Source organism: Osmerus mordax, chromosome 4, assembly GCF_038355195.1.
Source record: "Osmerus mordax isolate fOsmMor3 chromosome 4, fOsmMor3.pri, whole genome shotgun sequence".
Classification (NCBI taxonomy): Eukaryota; Metazoa; Chordata; class Actinopteri; order Osmeriformes; family Osmeridae; genus Osmerus; species Osmerus mordax.
Genome location: NC_090053.1, coordinates 19018921 through 19038531, shown reverse-complemented (window position 1 = coordinate 19038531; position 19611 = coordinate 19018921). Strand labels below are relative to the sequence as shown.

At 43.2% G+C, this 19611-nt stretch overlaps 3 protein-coding genes across 3 annotated transcripts in view; 2 read left to right on the top strand and 1 right to left on the bottom strand.

The window, feature by feature from the left end:
• cmip (c-Maf inducing protein) overlaps window positions 1–6 on the top strand; it is a 20780-nt gene extending 20774 nt beyond the window's left edge. The window contains exon 21 of the mRNA XM_067234797.1: window positions 1–6. This exon is cut by the window's left edge and continues 1576 nt beyond it. The gene's annotated coding sequence lies outside the window, so the exon portion shown is untranslated.
• A 3608-nt stretch (window positions 7–3614) lies between these two features.
• Window positions 3615–7542, bottom strand: meak7 (MTOR associated protein, eak-7 homolog). The gene is made up of 8 exons (XM_067235087.1): window positions 7481–7542; window positions 5980–6163; window positions 5582–5836; window positions 5106–5250; window positions 4564–4959; window positions 4353–4471; window positions 4080–4265; window positions 3615–3848 (listed from the first exon to the last, which is right to left on the bottom strand). The coding sequence occupies exons 2-8, from the start codon at window positions 6136–6138 to the stop codon at window positions 3744–3746; spliced, it is 1365 nt and encodes a 454-aa protein (XP_067091188.1). The 5' UTR covers window positions 6139–6163; window positions 7481–7542; the 3' UTR covers window positions 3615–3743.
• Window positions 7543–16160: 8618 nt separating this feature from the next.
• Window positions 16161–19538, top strand: LOC136941618 (C-type lectin domain family 4 member E-like). Its single transcript, XM_067234155.1, has 6 exons — window positions 16161–16423; window positions 16646–16747; window positions 16854–16961; window positions 18189–18328; window positions 18455–18579; window positions 18706–19538. The coding sequence occupies exons 1-6, from the start codon at window positions 16330–16332 to the stop codon at window positions 18845–18847; spliced, it is 711 nt and encodes a 236-aa protein (XP_067090256.1). The 5' UTR covers window positions 16161–16329; the 3' UTR covers window positions 18848–19538.
• Window positions 19539–19611: the final 73 nt, after the last annotated feature.

The window sequence follows — 19611 nt, the reverse complement described above, 5'->3', positions numbered from 1 at the left end:
ACGTGATGGACCTCATGTCCTGCTGGGGACAGGGCCCTGGCCGAGGGGGGGGGGGGGGGGGGGGGGGGGGGGGGGGGGGGGGGGGGCAATGGTGGAAGACACCAGGTCTGCTTCCAAATCAAGACAACTCACTCTATGAACATGTTTACATGGATCGACAGTGGAGGAGTGTTGGGGTAGATTTGCTGTGACATAAGGATGTGCTTTCTGAGTGTCAGCTGCTCTGCTTCTGGGGGTGGTTCCCATTGATTCGCTGTCTCGCTCACACGCACGCACACACACACTCAGTCACACACACACTCAGTCACACACACACTTAGGAACACAGGCATAGTGTTTCGTTGAGGGCCCTTTTCAATCCTTTTTTTCTTTTGACTTTTCTTTTTTTTCTGTTTTGTCCTGAATGATCCCACGTTCGGACCCAGAGGGCTGGGCTGGGGTTAGCTAGGACCCATCCTGAGGGACGGCTAGTGGTATCTATGTTATGTTTCCTTGTGCCAGGATGGTTAGTGGCACTGTGGACCTGGTGTAGGACCTTGTGTAATGTGTATATACAAGTCTTTTTTCTCTTTCTTTAAGTCTATCTCCCTCTTCTCTACTCCTCCCTCAGTTTTTTTTCTGGGCTTTCCTGTTGGGTGTGTGTGTGTGTGTGTGTGTGTGTGTGTGTGCGTGTGTGTGAATGTGTGTGTGTGGTCATGGGGGGGGTTGGGGTTGTCCTCAGGATGTGAGCGTGTGGTCATTATCAGTACAATGGTTAATTCTTTTCACACAAAGTGCACTGTAATCTAACTTGTCATTATTAAGTATGTTTTCAGTGGTTCAAATCTTTTAATTATTGGTTATTTTTTTCAACTCTTTAAATTTTGTATCACTTTAATCAAGAATTTGTTACCTGTTTGTTAGTTTGACTTTGTTGTCATTGTTTGCATGTACATGTCGCTGGAATCAGCTGTTGTTTTTATTTGGTAACTTAATTATTTTTGAAGATTGAAAAGTACATTAAAAGGGGTTGGATCACTAGCTTTCTGAAGACTGTGCGCCCCACCCCTAAGGCACAGGCCTGGATGTGTCAGAGAGACAGGTGATAAGTGTGTCAGAGAGACAGGTGATAAGTGTGTCAGAGAGGAAGGTCGGGGTGTGTCAAAGATGTGTATCAATTGGCTGACACATCCAAATGGAAGGGGTCTGATGTTCCTCTCGGTTTAACATTTCATTTCTACATGTATATCTTCTGAGAGAGAATGTGTGTCCTTAAAGCAAATCCTAGCCTATCGATCCTAGCCTTCAGCGCCGAGCTAACATGGCTGACAGGTGTGAATGATTTAGGTCTCAGCCTATCAGGAAGCAGAATTATAACCATTACCATGTTACTAAGGCTCAGGGGTTAGGGCTTGGTTATGGATCCTGGAGGTGCGGAGGTAAGAGATGGGATATGTTTTTTTATTACTGTAGAGGACATGTGATTGTTATTAAAAAAGAAAATGACTCATCTATTTGTAAAATCCTGTGGAGCTCCATGTGCAATGCTTTGGTTTGGTTTGGCCTCATCTCCCTGTTCCCCCTTTCTCTGTCTCCCTTTCCCCCTGAGTTGATAGGACAAGCAGTTCTGAACACGTTCTTCTGAATTAGTAACGGTTTCTATCATTTTAATTGTGACTGCGCTTAAAGTCTTAATGGTCAAGACGACAGGGCATCCTGTGCTCTGGCGCCCCTTTCTGGCAGTCAGTCATGGACAGGATGACTAGGAAGAAAAAAAAATCCTATTTCCCACAATTCCTTGTAGTCATTTTTGGCAGGGCAGAAGAGGGCCGCCGTCATTTTTGTTTCTCCTGTCGCGCGATCTGCTTCTCCGTGCTGGAGAACCGCTGCTGCCGCTGCTCTGTGACTGTTGTCATCAAATACGAGAACTTCAACAGGAAAAATAACAACTATGATGTGAAATAATTTCAATCAAAAATAAACTGTCTGTGAATATGTTTCAAATAAGAGTTTGTATTCTTTGCAACCGAGGAAGAGAATTCACACAGAATAGCACACCCTGTGTAGTCACAAACTTTAATGAGTACAAATAGTATGTATTAACATTATATTAACATTATATTAACATTAACATTATATAACATTAATATCACAGAGGAATATTGCTATTAAATGCTTAAACAGAATGATGAAAGACTCAATCATCCATCTGCAACACTATTTACTGGCCCCAAAACACAACATGCAAATAAACATAAACATTGCAAGTACAGTTAATAAAATGCCAAGATCTTGTCCCACACCTAGACCCTCAGAGGGTCTGGCAGGCTAGAGATTCTCTCAAACTAGCTGTTGGATTTTCTGATCTTAAGTTCTGGAACACACGACATGAAGTCAACAAACTCACATCATTATCACCACTGAACTCCAAACTGTTTTTTTCTAAGCATCTGTCTCTATCTGATTGCAAGTTTATGTGGGTGTCGTACAGGAAACCCTCCCACTCTGTCTCTATGTGTGTATATGTGTCACCTCTACCATGTTTGATGCAGGCAAGCTAAGTACCGGTAATCTCAATGAAACTATTCTTTGGTGTAGGAGGATACACAAAGTGTATCAGGGTATAAGACGAATATGCTTAGCAACCTTACCTAAGCGAATGCCTTTGACAGGAAATGTAGCCTGGGCCAGGAAGTTGGGGTCTGAGAACATGTCTTCCTCGTTGACCACGAAGCGTAGGAAGGTGAGCTCTGGCTCATACACAGTAAAGATGACAGGCTCTGCTGGAGCTTTCCACACTGGGTTCAGACCATTATACCCTGGGAGCCATGACACCATCACACTAACCATTACTACACACATGTAGTCAAATAGACTGACAACATGTGCAATGTATTGTAAATGAAGTGCTGTCTTTACAGTACAGTTTTTTGGAACGATTTTTCATCTCCCCTCCACAGCTATCTTCTTCATCCTTCATCCCTTCCCCGTCCTCCACGGTAGAAGGTGGTCTGGGCCGAGGCCTCCCCGAGGCCTACACACAGCTCAATGTCTACGAAGGGACTGGTGATACTGTACCTGGGCTTTCGGAGGTGTCACTTTCAACTTTATTTATACCCCAGGACCCATTGGTTTTGAAGACCGATTAAAAGACAGGGACATACATCTAAACAAGCTACACTTTTGGCTCTGATTATTACTTATAACATACTGAGGTCAAAGGTCGGCCAGATTTAGAGCTGATAAAATGACTTTGGGCGGAGGTTCTATAGATGAAGTGGTGGAGGGAGGGTCATTAGGAGCTGTACCTTGACAGTGATGCTGAACTTGACTTTCTTCTTCTCCAGCTGAGGATCGTAGCTGTCAGCACGCATCATCTCAGGCTGCAGGACGTAGCCCGTACGGCGTTCAGACTGAAGAGGGCACTGTTGAGTCGTTTACTTATCCACACATTTAAAAGATCAGACAAATGCCATTCAGCAACCAAGATGTCAACCGAACAAACCTCTGTATCAATTCAATACAGCGAGGCACACATTTCCTTGAGCACGAATCTCAAATCTTAATACCTTTCCTAAATGTTCGCAGTACTAACTGATGTCAAGTCTAACTGAGCAAAGCACAACACACCAAGGTAACATAATAAAAGTGTTATTTTATTGAAGCCATCAAATCAATACACAGAGAGAAATAACACTTTAGTAGACGCATACAAATTTAACACAATAAATAATAATACGCGTCGGGCCCAGATGCAGTCTCCTCTAGCTCTGGTCGTCTGGCTCACGTAGGCCCTGGCTGTGCATGGTCTTCCCTACGATCTCCATCAGGGCCTGCGCCTCGGGGTCCACATCCAGGATGCTCCTCTTCTGGTCAACATGAAACAGCCCAGAGTCAGTATGGAGCTCTAGAAACCCAACCCATCCCCCCCCTCATCTTAGAGCACACACACACACACACCACATTGCTGCTGCTTGGGCAATAAATCTGACCTGACAAGCAAACGCAACTTCTATTCGTTTAGTGTTAACAGGATTCGGTGTCACCCCTCCCCCTCCCCACCCATGCAGAAGGCCAGTCCCACCACACGTGCTACTGACCTCTTGGTCCGGGTCCTGGGGGGGCTTGCCCACTGCCCAGATCTCTAGCTGGTCCAGGATGAAGTCTTCCTCCCCCGAGAGCTGGGGGCTGCCGTACGTGGTACAGCGAGGCCGGGCACGGCTGTGGCCCCGCCCAAAATCACTGTCCAGCCACAGCCCAAAGTACCCGTGCTGCCCACCCATACCCTTGAGAGAGACCAATACCGCTTTATATCACACAACAGACATCGAGTGAAATAAAGGGGTGGCGTTCGGGAAGTTGATGAGCCTTACCAGTCCGTTGGGCATGGTCTGCTGTCCCTGGTTGAGGTACATGTAGTGATCATTATATCCTGTACAGGTGTACACCCTTAGACTTGGGAACACTGAGAAAAGGAAGCACCTGGAGTCTCCTGTAGAGGAAAAACAGCAGAATAGAGATTCTAAACCATGAAAAGCGTTACCAATCCACACAGAAGATCCACCGCGTCGCCGTGGTCCTTACCCTGGAACTGCGGCTTGATGTCCCAGGATTGGGAGGCGAAGCCCCCGAACACGTGGCCCTTGGTGTCCCTGACCAGCAGCAGGCTGGGGCCCTTGCGCTGGCAGCTGCCCACCACCCGGGAGAAGCTCTCTCCGTGCAGCTGTGTGGAGAACAGCAGCCTCCACGGGGAGCTCAGGCCTTCCGGCAGCTGGGGGGTCAGGAACATGAGGGAGGGCAGGTCCAACAGGCAGCGCAGCTTCCCCCAGGGGGCCACCTGGCAGGGGGGGAGGAGGGGCGGGGGCGGCTGGGAGGACAGAGCCACGCCTAGGCCCTCGGAGATGAGCAGGTCCAGGTACACAGCCACCTGGCTCACGTGGAAGATCCAGTCTTCCAGGACGGACAGGTTACAGACGCCATCTGAGGAGAGGGGGGGGGGGGGGGGGGTGCATGTGATGAGAAGGGTTCATAAAACCCAAATCAACCCCATGCATTGGGGCGCCGACGTTATGCCTGTTCAAATCCAAAAGGGTTCTCTAAGGGATCTGTTGAGGGGTTCCACTAACCTGAGGGTTTCAGTTCAGAGCACATCTGCTCAGCCAGGAGTTTAACCCCCAGGGAACAGTCTCCCATATGGTCTGGCTCCCAGCCCTTCAGGCGCCCCCTACGGGTTAGAATCTGCACCACAGCAGTCACCAGGTCCTGCAGGAACTACAGTAGGACAGGTACAGTTGTCAGTAGATGATGGCCAGAGAGTCTACAAGAGAGAGAGAGAGAGAGAGAGAGAGAGAGAGAGAGAGAGAGAGAGAGAGAGAGAGAGAGAGAGAGAGAGAGTCTACGAGAGAGAGAGAGAGAGAGAGAGAGAGAGTCTACGAGAGAGAGAGAGAGAGAGAGTCTACGAGAGAGAGAGTCTACGAGAGAGAGAGAGAGAGAGAGTCTACGAGAGAGAGAGTCTACGAGAGAGAGAGAGAGAGAGAGAGAGAGAGAGAGAGTCTACGAGAGAGAGAGAGAGAGAGAGAGAGAGAGAGAATTCCATCCTCACCTCTGATACCTGGTCACACGTGACAACGCCAGTCTGGGAGCCCCCCGCCATCACCATGACGATGGGTGCCCGCTCCTCGGCCGTGCCTCGCAGGACGTCTGCCAGGAAGACGAGCAGCTGCCCATGGCTCACCCCTGCTTCTGCAGCCGTGCCCGTCGCCTCGCCACTCCCTGCCGCCGCCCCTGTGCTCATGCTGGCCATAGCAGCGTAGACGCGCCGCACCATCTGCTCTGAGGCTACATCTGCCATGGCATGCTGCAAGAAAGCACAGTCAGTTACTTTAACTCTTCCTGTCCTATGTGTAATACACTTCCATTTGACAAAATTCAACAACAACAAAAAGTATTCAATGGGAGACAAAGATATGCTCTACAGTGCGAGTTCTGCATGATCGCAACCTTTAAGGTGTCCAGCTCTAGAAACGTCTTTGTTTTCCCGGTTGTGGCAGAACTCGAGCCCTGCTGAAGCTTTTCGAACAAGCCCTCAACCACAGGCTGCTCCTCCAGGCGGAACCGGGCCAATCGCTGCTGCACCACAACACTGTCGGTGTTCCCCATGGTTCGGGCTGTGCAGAATGTCAGCCTGCAGCATATCGGTTAGTGGCATCAGTATATTAGGGGTGTAACAATATATCGCAATACAAAAATTTAACAATATGTATTGTACAGTTATGGCAATATTTTTACAATACGACGTCCGTTTGATCCTATTGGTTGAACTTCCAGCACGCGATCTACTCTGCACCTGCGTCATGTGTGCATTCACTGCATTTACAGAAATCGCTTGAACTGAGTTTACTTAATTCTATGTACAACAAATACAATTATTGAAAATGTTTAATGTTTTGGAAATAAATCTGTTAATTGAATTTCGGTTTCATAAAAAAATTTGATACGTATTGTATCGTACACCCAGTATTGTGATACGTATTGTATCGTGAGCTGAGTGTATCGTTACACCCCTAGTATTGATTGATACTCGCGTGATGAGATCGATACTTAAGTTTCCATTTCTCTTCTCTACATTCTGTACACAACTCCCTTTACATCATAGTGGTTGTGCACAGAGTGCGAATTATACAATGGCAATGGGGGGGGGGGGGTCAATTTCTTCTCCAGGGCGTAAAGTAATATTTAAGATTACAGGTGAGAACGTTATATAAATGTATCGATCCCCTCGACCTGATGTTTTTACCTCTTTTGGGGGGGTCTAAGTCTTAATTAGGGGGGTCAGACCCCCCCAACCCACCAGTAATTCGCACACTGGTTGTAAATACCGCTACTCTCACTTCGCTCAAACTCATTTTGCCCATCCCCCACTATGCTTTGAGTTGCTGCCAGTGTTGTTCACGCGAAGTCCCATGACCCAGCAGCACACTATACTAACAGTATTTTTGACTAAACTTTTTGTCCTGTGTTTTGTTATGATCATAATCATGATCACAAATTCATTCAATGCTCATGAAAATTCTCATTTGCATATTGATGATGCATTCACTTCATAAATTATGAGACATTGCTTTCCCCTACACCAGGGGTTCCCAGTCCTGGTCCTCGGGCTAAAACATGCAGGGCAGGGAGGCCCGAGGACCAGGATTGGGAACCCCTGCCCTACACGAAAGTAGATAAGCTGCTTTTCTAAGTAAAAAATCGGTATTGGCAATACTGGCCCTGTTTTTACTTTGAATGCAAACTGTACAGTCAATAGTAAACCATTCCCCAATTCCCCAAACTGATACTGTCACTGAGTTAGCCTAGCCTACTACATAGGAAAACAATCTAATAGCTAGCTATAACAATACAAAAAGGGTAATCATTTGATTTAGTTAGTGGTATACAAACAATACCATATCCCTAAAAATATATGATATGACAATTAAAGCAAAATGTTATAGCTTACCTAGGGAGAACCTATTTCTTTCAGTCCATTACGAGGCGAGTCATTACAATTTATACTTCCTGGATTTAAAGCGTAATGGCGCTGTTAACCAATCAAATAACACAACGGTCCACAGACATGATTGTGATTGGACCAAAGCGCAGGGACTATGTTCAACATCAACTGCTCTAGAATGGAGTCAGATTCCTGCTAAAAGGCCGACCGTGAGCAACATGTCAGCAGCTTCAAATGTCATGTATAAAACGTAAAAAACAACTGGAAATGTTATCTTATAACATGAAACGTAAAAATTCGCTGGAACGACAATGAATAGAATATACCATTACGTAACAACCTGTCCTTCCAGTAGGCTATGTACCTACATATTTTTGTTTGACATCACTTTCCCAAAAGCATCACATCATCTACATTTCACATCCAACACTGTCGGTCAGTCGGCCTACGTGTTGTGGTTAGACACTGGAAACATTAGGCTGGGTTGTAGCTAATACCTCGAACATTTCATGACACACTCTGTAAACCGGTAGTCTGTGTTCTTGTTTATCTTGTGTTCCCTATTCAGAGTTTACAGCATTCAGTATTGTGAAACCTAGTTTATCCGTGTTCAATGCTAAGTTGGATGGTGGTGCACAAAGGCTACATGTAGGCTATTCAATTGGTATTCATTAATGTAACCGTGATTAGATTCATATTGTGCCCTTTTAGACAACAGGGATGTAACTCACTGTTAAATTGTAGTTCTTTAAGCAGTCCCTGTAAAAAATAGCCTGACATATTATAGAAGAAGATTGTTGTCATGTTAGAGGAACCTACATCTGTCTGTTGGCTAATGTTCTGGATGCATGGATATGAAGCACAGGTGTGAACACAACAGCGCTGCAGTTATTATCGTTACTTACAATTTTCGTTTTTTCCAATTGCTTAAGCACAATTTTGAAAACAGGGCTCACTGTCAAAACGCAACACACAATTCACACAACTACACACTCACGTAGCAGAACACTTCCAATCTTTTGCAAAATGAAACACTTCGTTCAAAACTATACAATCATAAAATTGGACTGTTTGAACCAGTTACACACTGTAGTGCAAAATTTAAAACACTTTTACACTAACTATTATTTTCTAATGATATAACCTGCTTGATTTTGTCAGAGATATTGTTCCAGTAGAGTATGTACAAGTACATGAATATGTTGACCAAACACAACACACAAGACCATTACAACACACTGATGAAAATATTTACTGTATTTTTCCAAATTGTCTATGTAACGGTTGCATTTTGTGCAGAAAATCAGAACATATTTCAAATCAAATACTGTAGTAGGCTACATAGTAGTCTGTAAACACAGCAAATACATTTGTGGAGACAAAATAAAGAATACAGCAAAGGAAATACAGTACATTATTTCAATCATGGACTGCAGTAAATATGTACAAAAAAAGTACTGATGTAGTGCATATAGCTGTAGCTACATGTAGCTACATTTTACTGTACTGTACTGTAGACAGTAGAGAATAGTAGTTTTCACCTGTGCTCTTGTCGAAATGTCCAAATTACTGTTGCAACACAATATTGTGGTTCACAACATGGTCAACCAATGTTCAATGTTGTTTGAATTTCATTAGATACTGTACATTTTGCCCTATTCTTCCACAGCCTCCAGGTCTACCTCTCCCTCTCCCTACCTTCCTCCACGGGCTCCCCCTCTCATCCTACCACTCCCTCTTCCTCTTCCTGCAACATTGCCTTCCATTTTTGATGAGGACAGGTACACTGACCTGTTGCCTTTTTAAAGTGCTTACACCTGATAGGTATGTTTACAGTTTAGCACTTTAGTGCTTGTACACCTGACGCCCGTGTTTGATCCATCTGTTCACATGTGTGGCATTTTACAAGGCAGTGTCTAAAAAAGGCAATGAAGTGACATAATCTCAAAGTTCTGTGTCTAATGTAGAAAAGTGTGTTTAGTGATTTGCAAAACACTGTGTGTAGTATTTAGAAAATAGTGTGAGGATGAGAATGTGCTTATAGTTGTGCAGGTCTGGCCTTCTGTTGTGCTCCTTGGGTGTCAGATTTCACTAATTGTGTGTTATTGGACATTTTTGTGTCTAAGCAATTGGAAAAAACTACTAACTGGGTTGCCGTCCCGAATTGTCTGGGACATCCCGAATTATGGGTGATTTTGATTTGTCCCGTCAGGGACAGCTCCAGTCCAGTATTCCAATCACAGCCCCGCCGGCCAATAATTCATGGGTTTCATGTGACGTCACACAGTGGTCGCGGCGCCATCTTGGGGACCGAATTGCAAGATGCCGTCTATCTGCTGTTATGTGGGCTGTGATACGTAACAGCAAATCTCAAATACATAGGAATTACCTTTTACAATGTCCCAAAAAACCCTGAGCGTCATGAGAAATGGATTGCAGCTATCAAGGGCCTTGCCTTCTAATAACTAATAAATCCAGTCTCTACATGTAACTACGTGGCCTGGATACTGTGTTCTCCATTTTTTTGTGTTGTGTGTAATGATTTCTCCATAGTGTTTATATATTGATTGGTTGTGTTTATGATCTGAAAGCATAGTTTGATTTTGAGCACAGGTTACATGTTTTAGGAGCGAGTGTTTGATTTTGCCAGAAGAGTCAGAGGTTTTGGAAATTTAGTTTGAATATTTGGTTTTGTGTTTACAGTATTGAGAAAATGGTTGACTGTTTCAAGAAAAGTGTTTTATCAATCGTGAAATTTAATTTAATATATAACTTACATATATGTTTGCCTTTTTTTCCCTTCAATATGATATGGCCCCCCATGTATTGCTGAGAACTGGGATAAGTTAGTTTGACAATGGTTGGTTTAGGCCAAAAGCTTTTCAGTGCCTGTGGCATATGGTTATAGTCTAATGCTATTTCAAGAAAACAACATGAAATCTGAGAAAAACTTGTCGTGACTATTACAATACATCCAAGCAAGTACAGTAGCGGTTTGCCAAAATTACACTGAAATTAGTAGGTTTATGGTTTGGCTAATGAAACCTTGCGATTTCCCTTATTGTTGGTTAGCTGTTGGCATGCGCGCATTTGCCTGGAAGAAAGTGTCCTTCATTTGGGGTTGAGGAAGTTGGCAACCCTAACTGTAGACATGTGGATCACAGAGATGTGATGGCTGCAGAACAATAGAGCTACTTACAGTAAAGGGAAAGCATACATTATAACACATCAACTACTGTCATTGAAATAGTGTCCATGAGCCATGTAGTCCTTGAGAATATGTTTGTAAATCCAGAAAAGTTAGTTCTTCCTTTGTCTCCATACTGTAAGACCATTTTGCTCTACCTTCTGACCCCATGCTGGGCCAGAAGCTTTGAAGCTCCTGCTCTGGAGATAAGGACAAGGGGGGAAACCATCTTTCTCCTTGTCGGGGGTAGGGGAAAGGTTTGATGGCACGTGGTTTGTCGGTGACTCTGCTACATCATACATGTCTCAAATCAACTCATTCTTCCATAACACTAGCAATGGTTGACTGCCAAAAAACACACTTTTGTAACAACAGGTAGCATTATACAATGTTTTCTTATGTAAAACCAGGACACCTCTCTACTGTTTAGAATTTACTGCAATATATGTTACTGGAATGAATCAGACAGGATGCAGTATGCTTCAATATATTGGATGTCTTTTATTTTATTTTTTCACGGATCCAGAAAACAAGAATTTGTATCCATAACATCCATCTGATACAACAGCTACTCTTCTGCATTTGGCCACAGGTTCTCATCCACATCACATCTGATGTCTTCTTGGGCAATACACCTCGGAAAGAATCTTCTGGCATGCCTGATCCATCCCTGGCAAGCTTCTGTTGATATGTCCAGGCATCCAGCATTCATTGCGTCCAGGAGGGACAATTGATCATTTGGATGGTGGTCATAAACCTTCCACGTCCATGAGGAAAATAATTCCTCTATGGGGTTGAGGAATGGAGAGTAGGGTGGGAGGAGAAGGGACACCATTCTGGGATGGGCTGCAAACCACTCGGTGACTGCATGGGAGTGGTGTAGCGGGGTTTGCTCGTTTAAGATTAGCAATACTTAATTTATAATAAAGTATGTAGTTCTTGGGGGCACCACCTCTTATTGTTAAAGGGATAGAGGAAACCTTATTGAATAATATTGAAATAATAGCCTTCGTAATAATCAGTCTAATCTTAAGTAGTGAATTCTATGAAAGTAGAGCAGATCAGATAACGTGAGTGATACGCGAGTATTATACACAATGATTTATTTAGGAGAATGTAATTATAATGAACAAATACCAGATAAGTTATGGGTTAGTCAGAGTAGTACAGTGGCTGTATGCAAATGAGGGCGAGCAACACAATGGCTGTGTAGAGCGCGTGTGAAGGGGGGAGGGAGAGAGAGAGTGGGAGGGGTAGAGAGGGACAGGTAGGCCTTTGGGGTAACAATGGACGAGCAAGGGCAACTGACTTAACAAGGGTTAAGTTAACTCATTTGTAAAATACAATCAAACATCAACAATTTAAACACAACATGCCAATATGTCACAAGTAAGAAATATTGCAAATCGTAGTTACTTTTGTCGGTTTGAAGAAGGAGTCAAAGGTTCGTTATGTCCAACGAATAGAAAGCGGAATCTCTCGTCAAAGTTCCGGGCGCTCAGTGAATGTGCCAATTGAGAGGAATAGGTTAGAGAGTGACGCGTTCACCTCAGTTTAATCCTACGAACAAGCGGGGGTGATTGTACGTTTGGGGGGTTTATACTCCAAAGAACAAGGGGGGGTCCCCGTGAAGGTGACCTCTTTCATTGGTCAGTTTCCCCCCCACCTGGGCGTCGTCCTGAGATCTGCCCAGGTGTGAAGTAGCTGTACCTTTTGAGTTCCGTTATTTCAACTGTCCATGGAATGCTTAAACTTCAGAATATAACAATACAACATTCATAAATGGTTTTGTTAGTATGGTACAATCATTTTGATATCAAGATTGGCTGACTTAACTATACTTGAAGGGAAGTTATAATCAAACCTCAATTAAACAACGTTCTAAGTAAATGAGAAAAACACACATTATAACACATCAACTAATGTCATTGAAATAGTGTCCATGAGCCATGTAGTCCTTGAGAATATGTTTGTAAATCCACATAAGAAAGTTCTTCCTTATAAATCCTTTGTCTGATACTGTGGGCCGTGTGGCCTCTGTTTCTGACCCCATGCTGGGCCAGAAGCTTAGAAGCTTCTCCTCTGGGAGAAGGACAAAGGGGAAAAACCCTTTCCTTGTCGGGGGTAGGAGAAGGTGTGATGGTACCGTGCTTTGTCTGTGGACTGTGCTACAGTGGTGAAATGCCACATTGTCCCATACAATTAGAAATGTTGGTTGGTTTCTTCTCTCTGCATCCCTTTCCTCACCTAGCACAACCCTTCCATAGAGATCATGCAGGAACGCAAGGAGACGCTCAGTGTTGTGTGGCCCAATTAGAGGTTTGTGTAACAGCAGTCCATCAGTGGATATTGCTGCGCACATTGTGATGTTGGCACCCCTCTGGCCCGGGACATCCACTGTGGCTCTGTTCCCAATCACATTCCTTCCTCTACGCCGTGTTTTGACCAAGTTGAAACCCGCCTCATCCACAAAGATGAAAACATGGGGTGTTTGCCTGCCTTCAAGCTCCATGACTCTCTAAAATAAATCCACAAGGCAACATAAGAGTTGGGCTATTACTAAATGTAAATGTAATACTTACTCCTCGCCCTCTCCCAGCCACTCTTCTTCCTCTTTCAGTCACTTCTCTATCTCTTGCAATTGTTGACACACAAATATTGGTATTTGAGACACAATGACCACAACATGTAACTCATGCACCAACCCCATGAACCAATTCTGCTAAACTACAAGCATAATTCCTGCTTTACACTCAAATTTTGATATCAAGATTGGCTGACTTAACTATACTTGAAGGGAAGTTATAATCAAACCTCAATTAAACAACATTCTAAGTAAATGAGAAAAACACACATTATAACACATCAACTACTGTCATTGAAATAGTGTCCATGAGCCATGTAGTCCTTGAGAATATGTTTGTAAATTCACATAAGAAAGTTCTTCCTTATAAATCCTTTGTCTGATACTGTGGGCCGTGTGGCCTCTGTTTCTGACCCCATGCTGGGCCAGAAGCTTAGAAGCTTCTCCTCTGGGAGAAGGACAAAGGGGAAAAACCCTTTCCTTGTCGGGGGTAGGAGAAGGTGTGATGGTACCGTGCTTTGTCTGTGGACTGTGCTACAGTGGTGAAATGCCACATTGTCCCATACAATTAGAAATGTTGGTTGGTTTCTTCTCTCTGCATCCCTTTCCTCACCTAGCACAACCCTTCCATAGAGATCATGCAGGAACGCAAGGAGACGCTCAGTGTTGTGTGGCCCAATTAGAGGTTTGTGTAACAGCAGTCCATCAGTGGATATTGCTGCGCACATTGTGATGTTGGCACCCCTCTGGCCCGGGACATCCACTGTGGCTCTGTTCCCAATCACATTCCTTCCTCTACGCCGTGTTTTGACCAAGTTGAAACCCGCCTCATCCACAAAGATGAAAACATGGGGTGTTTGCCTGCCTTCAAGCTCCATGACTCTCTAAAATAAATCCACAAGGCAACATAAGAGTTGGGCTATTACTAAATGTAAATGTAATACTTACTCCTCGCCCTCTCCCAGCCACTCTTCTTCCTCTTTCAGTCACTTCTCTATCTCTTGCAATTGTTGACACACAAATATTGGTATTTGAGACACAATGACCACAACATGTAACTCATGCACCAACCCCATGAACCAATTCTGCTAAACTACAAGCATAATTCCTGCTTTACACTCAAATTGCAGTTCTAAAACACTTTTTTCAAAACACTACACACAATTCTCTGCATTTGGCACAATTTTCATGAAGAAAATCTTTTGTTCTCACAAGGAACACACTGCCATTCAAATACGCACACTGACTCAGCGCATGGACAAACACCTGTCACACAGTTTTACAATTAGCAATCAGAGCTTTAGCATAAAAGGGCAACAGGTGACCTCTTCTGTTTTTGAGCAATGGATGCCAACATTGGAAACAGAGGCAGATGAGTGAGAGTAAGAGGAGGAGGACGGGGAGGACGAGGACGAGGAAGGCCAAGGACCGTAATCTCTGATGAGATCCGAGCCGCTTTGGTTGACCATGCAGTCAACCATGGTCTAACAATGAGGGAGGCTGGGCAAAGAGTACAGCCAAATTTGAGCAGCTACACTGTAGCATCCATCATCCGGACTTTCCGAAATGAGAATAGGTAAGAAATCTACTCTCACTACAAAATTGCAGTAGGCCTACTGCATATCAATAGAGTACTCAATGAGTACAGTAGTACAGTATTGCCTGTGGACTGTTCTGTAGGACTGTAAAAATAAAGTATGTTTCAAGTATTTGGGAAATGTATTCCTACTTTGTATTCCTACACAGTATTTACAGTATTTTACTATTTGTTTGGCAGAACTGAAAGATTACCAACACAAGGTGGTCGGGAACATCTTCTGTCTCCTAAACAGGAAACTGAAATCATCAACATGGTCCTAGAAAATAACGCCATAACCTTACGGTAAATACAAAGAAAAATTATAATAATGTAACTGTATACACTATACAGTAAATAATTCTGTTGTTTTGTATGTAGACCACTGTATGTGCAACTTGGTGTTGGTTGGGATGTACACTGTGTACATCCCAACCCAGTTTTTCTGGGAAAAATACGTAAAATGTACGTAACAGTAAATGTAACACTGAACAAAAAAAGGCCTAACTCACTATGATGAATGAAGAAGAAGTGTTTTCCATTCATCATAGTGTTTTACATTGAGCACATCAGTGTTCAAATGGTTCTTATAAATGTCTATTCATATGATGGTTTGTGTTTGTAATTTGAAAACAAAATACAATTTTTAGATTAAATAACATTGTTTTGAATGTAAAGTTTAATTTTGCAGGAGAAGTGAGGGGTTTTGCCCATTGTGTGTGTGTTTTTTTGATTTGTGTGTAGAGTTCTGAGAGTATGAGGTATGCATTCAGAAAATGTGTGTAACCAATCGAGAAAAACTGTAAGAATCAGCTGTGGTTGGTCCAATTGTCCAATTGTTTTTATAGCATTTAATTTTTAGATTCTAAATATATTTCATTACAATATTACTGTAGAAATGTAGCAAATTTGCTGTCTTATTCAGTTTTGTATTACTATGTTATTGTTTTGAACAGTTTTGAAAACAGTATGTAAGCATGTGCAAATTGGCCTGTAGGTACATAAAGTTTTGGCGGTTGTTGTGTCGAAGTAAGAAAAGAATCAATGTAATTTGAAAGATGTAGTCATTGAATGCATTTTGTGCCAAAGCAATGATAAATGATCCACAGTTTAGCCGACATACACTGCTGTGTGAAGAGTTTTGAAAACGTGACCTATAAGTATTGAGAAATGTGTCCTAGCGACTGTAAAAAACTTTAAAGTGTTGGCCTTCATCTTCCTCTTTTCACGGTGCTAAAAGGGAAGGTAAGACGTTTTGCATTTAGAACTGCTCTTCCGTCCAGCTTCCTCACAAGCGCACAACGACAGCAGAGACAAGCCATTCTGAGACGACCGACCTAAAGCTGTCACTCTGATGCTGTAGGTGTTAGGGACCTAGAGCTGTCACTCTGATACTGTAGGTGTTACGGGTTCAAACAAAACTGTAAGTAGTGTTAGTGTTTGAGCGACTAGTCAAGGAGCACTGGAACCATAGGAAATAGTCAAAGGATATCTACGCTAAACCAGAGATGACCCAGAAGGTGAAGTCTGACAGGGGCGTGATGGAGGAGAACATGGGGGTCTACGCTAATGCTGACACCCTCAGAGGAGATCAGCTGTCAGGTAACACGCACTAAACACACACACACAGGCACGTCTGCAAAAACACACTCACAAAGACAGACAACAATGCTTACTGCTCAATACATCTTGTATTGTCTTTCTTCTTTTCTTTCTTTCTTTCTTTCATTCACATAACACACACAAGCACACACACATACACACACACACACAAAGACACACACACACACACACACATCATAACAGAGTCCCCACTGTGTCCAGGTGCTGGGGGTCCAGAGAGGAGTCTCTCCAGAGCTGCAGCAGTGTGTCTGGGGCTGCTGTGTGCTCTCCTACTGGCTGGGATCATAGCACTGGGATTCTGCTGTGAGTGCTTCTAGTTACCCAAAAAACATTATTAATTGTAATAATATGTTTATATATTTGTAGATGACTGTAACAATAGGAATCATTCTCTCTCATTCCAAAACAGTCACCAGAGTTAATGAAGACAAAAACATAAAGATGGAGAGGGACCAGTTACAGACCCGTTACACCGACATGACCAGAGAGAGAGATGAGCTTAAGAGGAGGCTGTGTGGTAAGTTTAAGATCATCAACACTTAACCAGCAAAAACTATGTGCTGTAAAAGGCTTGAGACAGAGGCGTTGTTAGACATCAAACTCTACTGGGGGACAGGCCCCCCTCACGGGGGCACAGGCCCCCCTCACGGGGGCACAGGCCCCCCTCACGGGGGCACAGGCCCCCCTCACTGGGGCACAGGCCCCCCTCACTGGGGCACAGGCCCCCCTCACGGGGGCACAGGCCCCCCTCACTGGGGCACAGGCCCCCCTCACGGGGGCACAGGCCCCTATTCATATCTCTTTTTTTTCAAGCTTGCTGCACACAATGCACTACTAGTCTATAAAAACTCCCCTTGCTTAACCCACTATACAACAGTTCAGGGACGCAAGTTTGATATCAGCTTTGGTAGGGACATCAATAGTTAATGCGAGCGTGCAAATTTTTTTGGCATTCATTTGAGCGCAAATACAGTTTTTTTGATCTTCATGTAATAATGTTTTGATGATTTCGTCAAAATAAGATGATCGGTAGGCCTCTCATTTAAAAACTTTCTTTCGTTTTGTAATGTTTTCTTAGCCTACCTCTATTCTGACTTGTGTGCCGAGTCCGACACCTGGACTTTTGTGTGCGTGCTGCAGTGGCTATTTGGCAAGCTCTGCGTGCATTGGTTTGTGTTTTCGGTTAAACACTTTTATAAGCGTTGATTGGGATACTGCGTTTATTTTTCTGGGATTATCAATCTAAATTAATGCACTGACTAATAAAGTAAATTGTTAAAACTCAAACTTTAGATTTTACTAGGGCACAGCAGATTTATACTGGGGCACGTGCCCCAGTAAAAAGGGTCTAACGACGCCCATGGCTTGAGATAGTTGGCCACTGAAAACAACAAGGGATTGTATCAATAAGGTGCAAAAAACTAACTCTCATTAAACTGAAATGATTACTAATGTGGACAAAATCAATGATGTGTTGTGGTATTTGTTACACAGTTAGGAGGAGGTGCAGCTGTCAGTTATAAAAGTTTATGAACACTGAAAGAAAATAAAAAATAATAAAAAATAATAATGTTTTTAAATAATGTTTAAAAATGTTTTTTAAAACTGTAAATTCTACAGTATATGTTCAGGGCATTAGAAAGTTTGATATTCAAAACACCAAAGTACTTACAAAGCATAAAACCTAAATTAAAACTAATGTAGGCAACATTTCTGTGTCATGCCCTTTTGTGTTGTTGAACAGAGAGCGGTGAATACGGATGGAGAAGATTTACCAGCAGCTGTTACTACTTCTCCACTGAGAAGAAAAGCTGGGAGGAGAGCAGAAAGGACTGTATCAGAAGAGGGGCATACCTGGTGATCATTAACAGCAGAGAGGAGATGGTGAGAAAGGAAGAAGGGTGTGTGTGACTGTGTGTGTGTGTGTGTGTGTGTGTGTGTGTCAGGGGAGGAATGACATTGTGACATCAAATTAAATGTTTAATTAATCATTAATCATTCTGCCATCAGGAATTTGTTCACACCACAACCATAAACTTAGGCAGTTTCTGGTTGGGTCTGACTGATAACGTTCCACCAACGTTCTACCATCAGTGGACCTGGGTGGACGGAACACTACTAGATCCGGACAAAACGTAAGAACCACATCCAGTCTGGTTGTCTCTATACAAGTTAGAGTTCTACCTGAACTCAGCAGAACACTACAGCAACTCTATCAAACTAATTGTGTATTAAATGTTTTGAGCCTGTTCTGTTTGCAGATACTGGGCAACAGGAGAACCAAATCTCTCTCGCTTCTTTGGCCCCAGCTGTGTAGAGCGATGGTTACCTAATCAGCCGGCTAACAGAAGCCTGGCTGACACCCCATGCCACCATAACTTGTACTATGTGTGTGAGATGTGACCTGTAATACATTTTTTTTATACAAGGTCACTATTCTTCCTCGTTTAATTAATTAGCAGTTCAGTCTAGTCTAGGTGTCCTTGACGGTTCTGAACGTCCTTCATGCTCTTTGGTTAAAAAAAGTTATTTTAGGTCCTGCTTACATGATCTTTGTCTTACAGTGAATACCGTGTCAAATACATGAATACATTTTCTTCTGTATTCTTACTGGTAAACAGAACGTATAGGTCTACAGTTTCTTTATTCACAATATACAATTATTATTTACAAATAATTCGAGTAATTTGTTACATTGTTGCAAAGAGAATCGTGACTGTGACCGTGTGTGTACTTAGGTCACGAACCCTTTCCAGCTTCACACCGACTGTTTATTTACCCGAAGAACGCTAAGAACGTACTCGTCAAGCGTTCTTGCGAGAACGGAGGACGGAGAACAAATTGAGACGCGTGTGTTCTTGGCTATTGCGCAATACCCTAGACTCAGCGGTATGACGACACTGGCATTATCAGCGCAACATATGATAAACTGTTTCTGTATAGGGCTTGTGTATTATATTTGTGTTTAATATAGGCTCATACTTAATACAGTTAGACAAACTCAGAACTCCTCTTTGTCTCATCTGTCCTTATTATAGTGCCATGTTGATCAGACCCAATAACAGCTGTTCTAATAAAGCATGAGAGAACTGGATCACTATTTTTGTCTTCTGACCAACACCCCATAGGGTCGACTACCTTTCCAGGAACCCACCCAATATCCTTTG

Coding starts and splice junctions, on each gene's coding strand:
- meak7 (XM_067235087.1), bottom strand. CDS start 6,138: ATGGGGAACACCGACAGTGTTGTGGTGCAGCAGCGATTGGCCCGGTTC. Junction 4,266..4,352: donor AGACCATGCCCAACGGACTG/GTAAGGCTCATC, acceptor GTCTCTCTCAAG/GGTATGGGTGGGCAGCACGG. Junction 3,849..4,079: donor CCCAGGACCCGGACCAAGAG/GTCAGTAGCACG, acceptor CATGTTGACCAG/AAGAGGAGCATCCTGGATGT.
- LOC136941618 (XM_067234155.1), top strand. CDS start 16,330: ATGACCCAGAAGGTGAAGTCTGACAGGGGCGTGATGGAGGAGAACATG. Junction 16,748..16,853: donor CATAGCACTGGGATTCTGCT/GTGAGTGCTTCT, acceptor ATTCCAAAACAG/TCACCAGAGTTAATGAAGAC. Junction 16,962..18,188: donor GCTTAAGAGGAGGCTGTGTG/GTAAGTTTAAGA, acceptor GTTGTTGAACAG/AGAGCGGTGAATACGGATGG.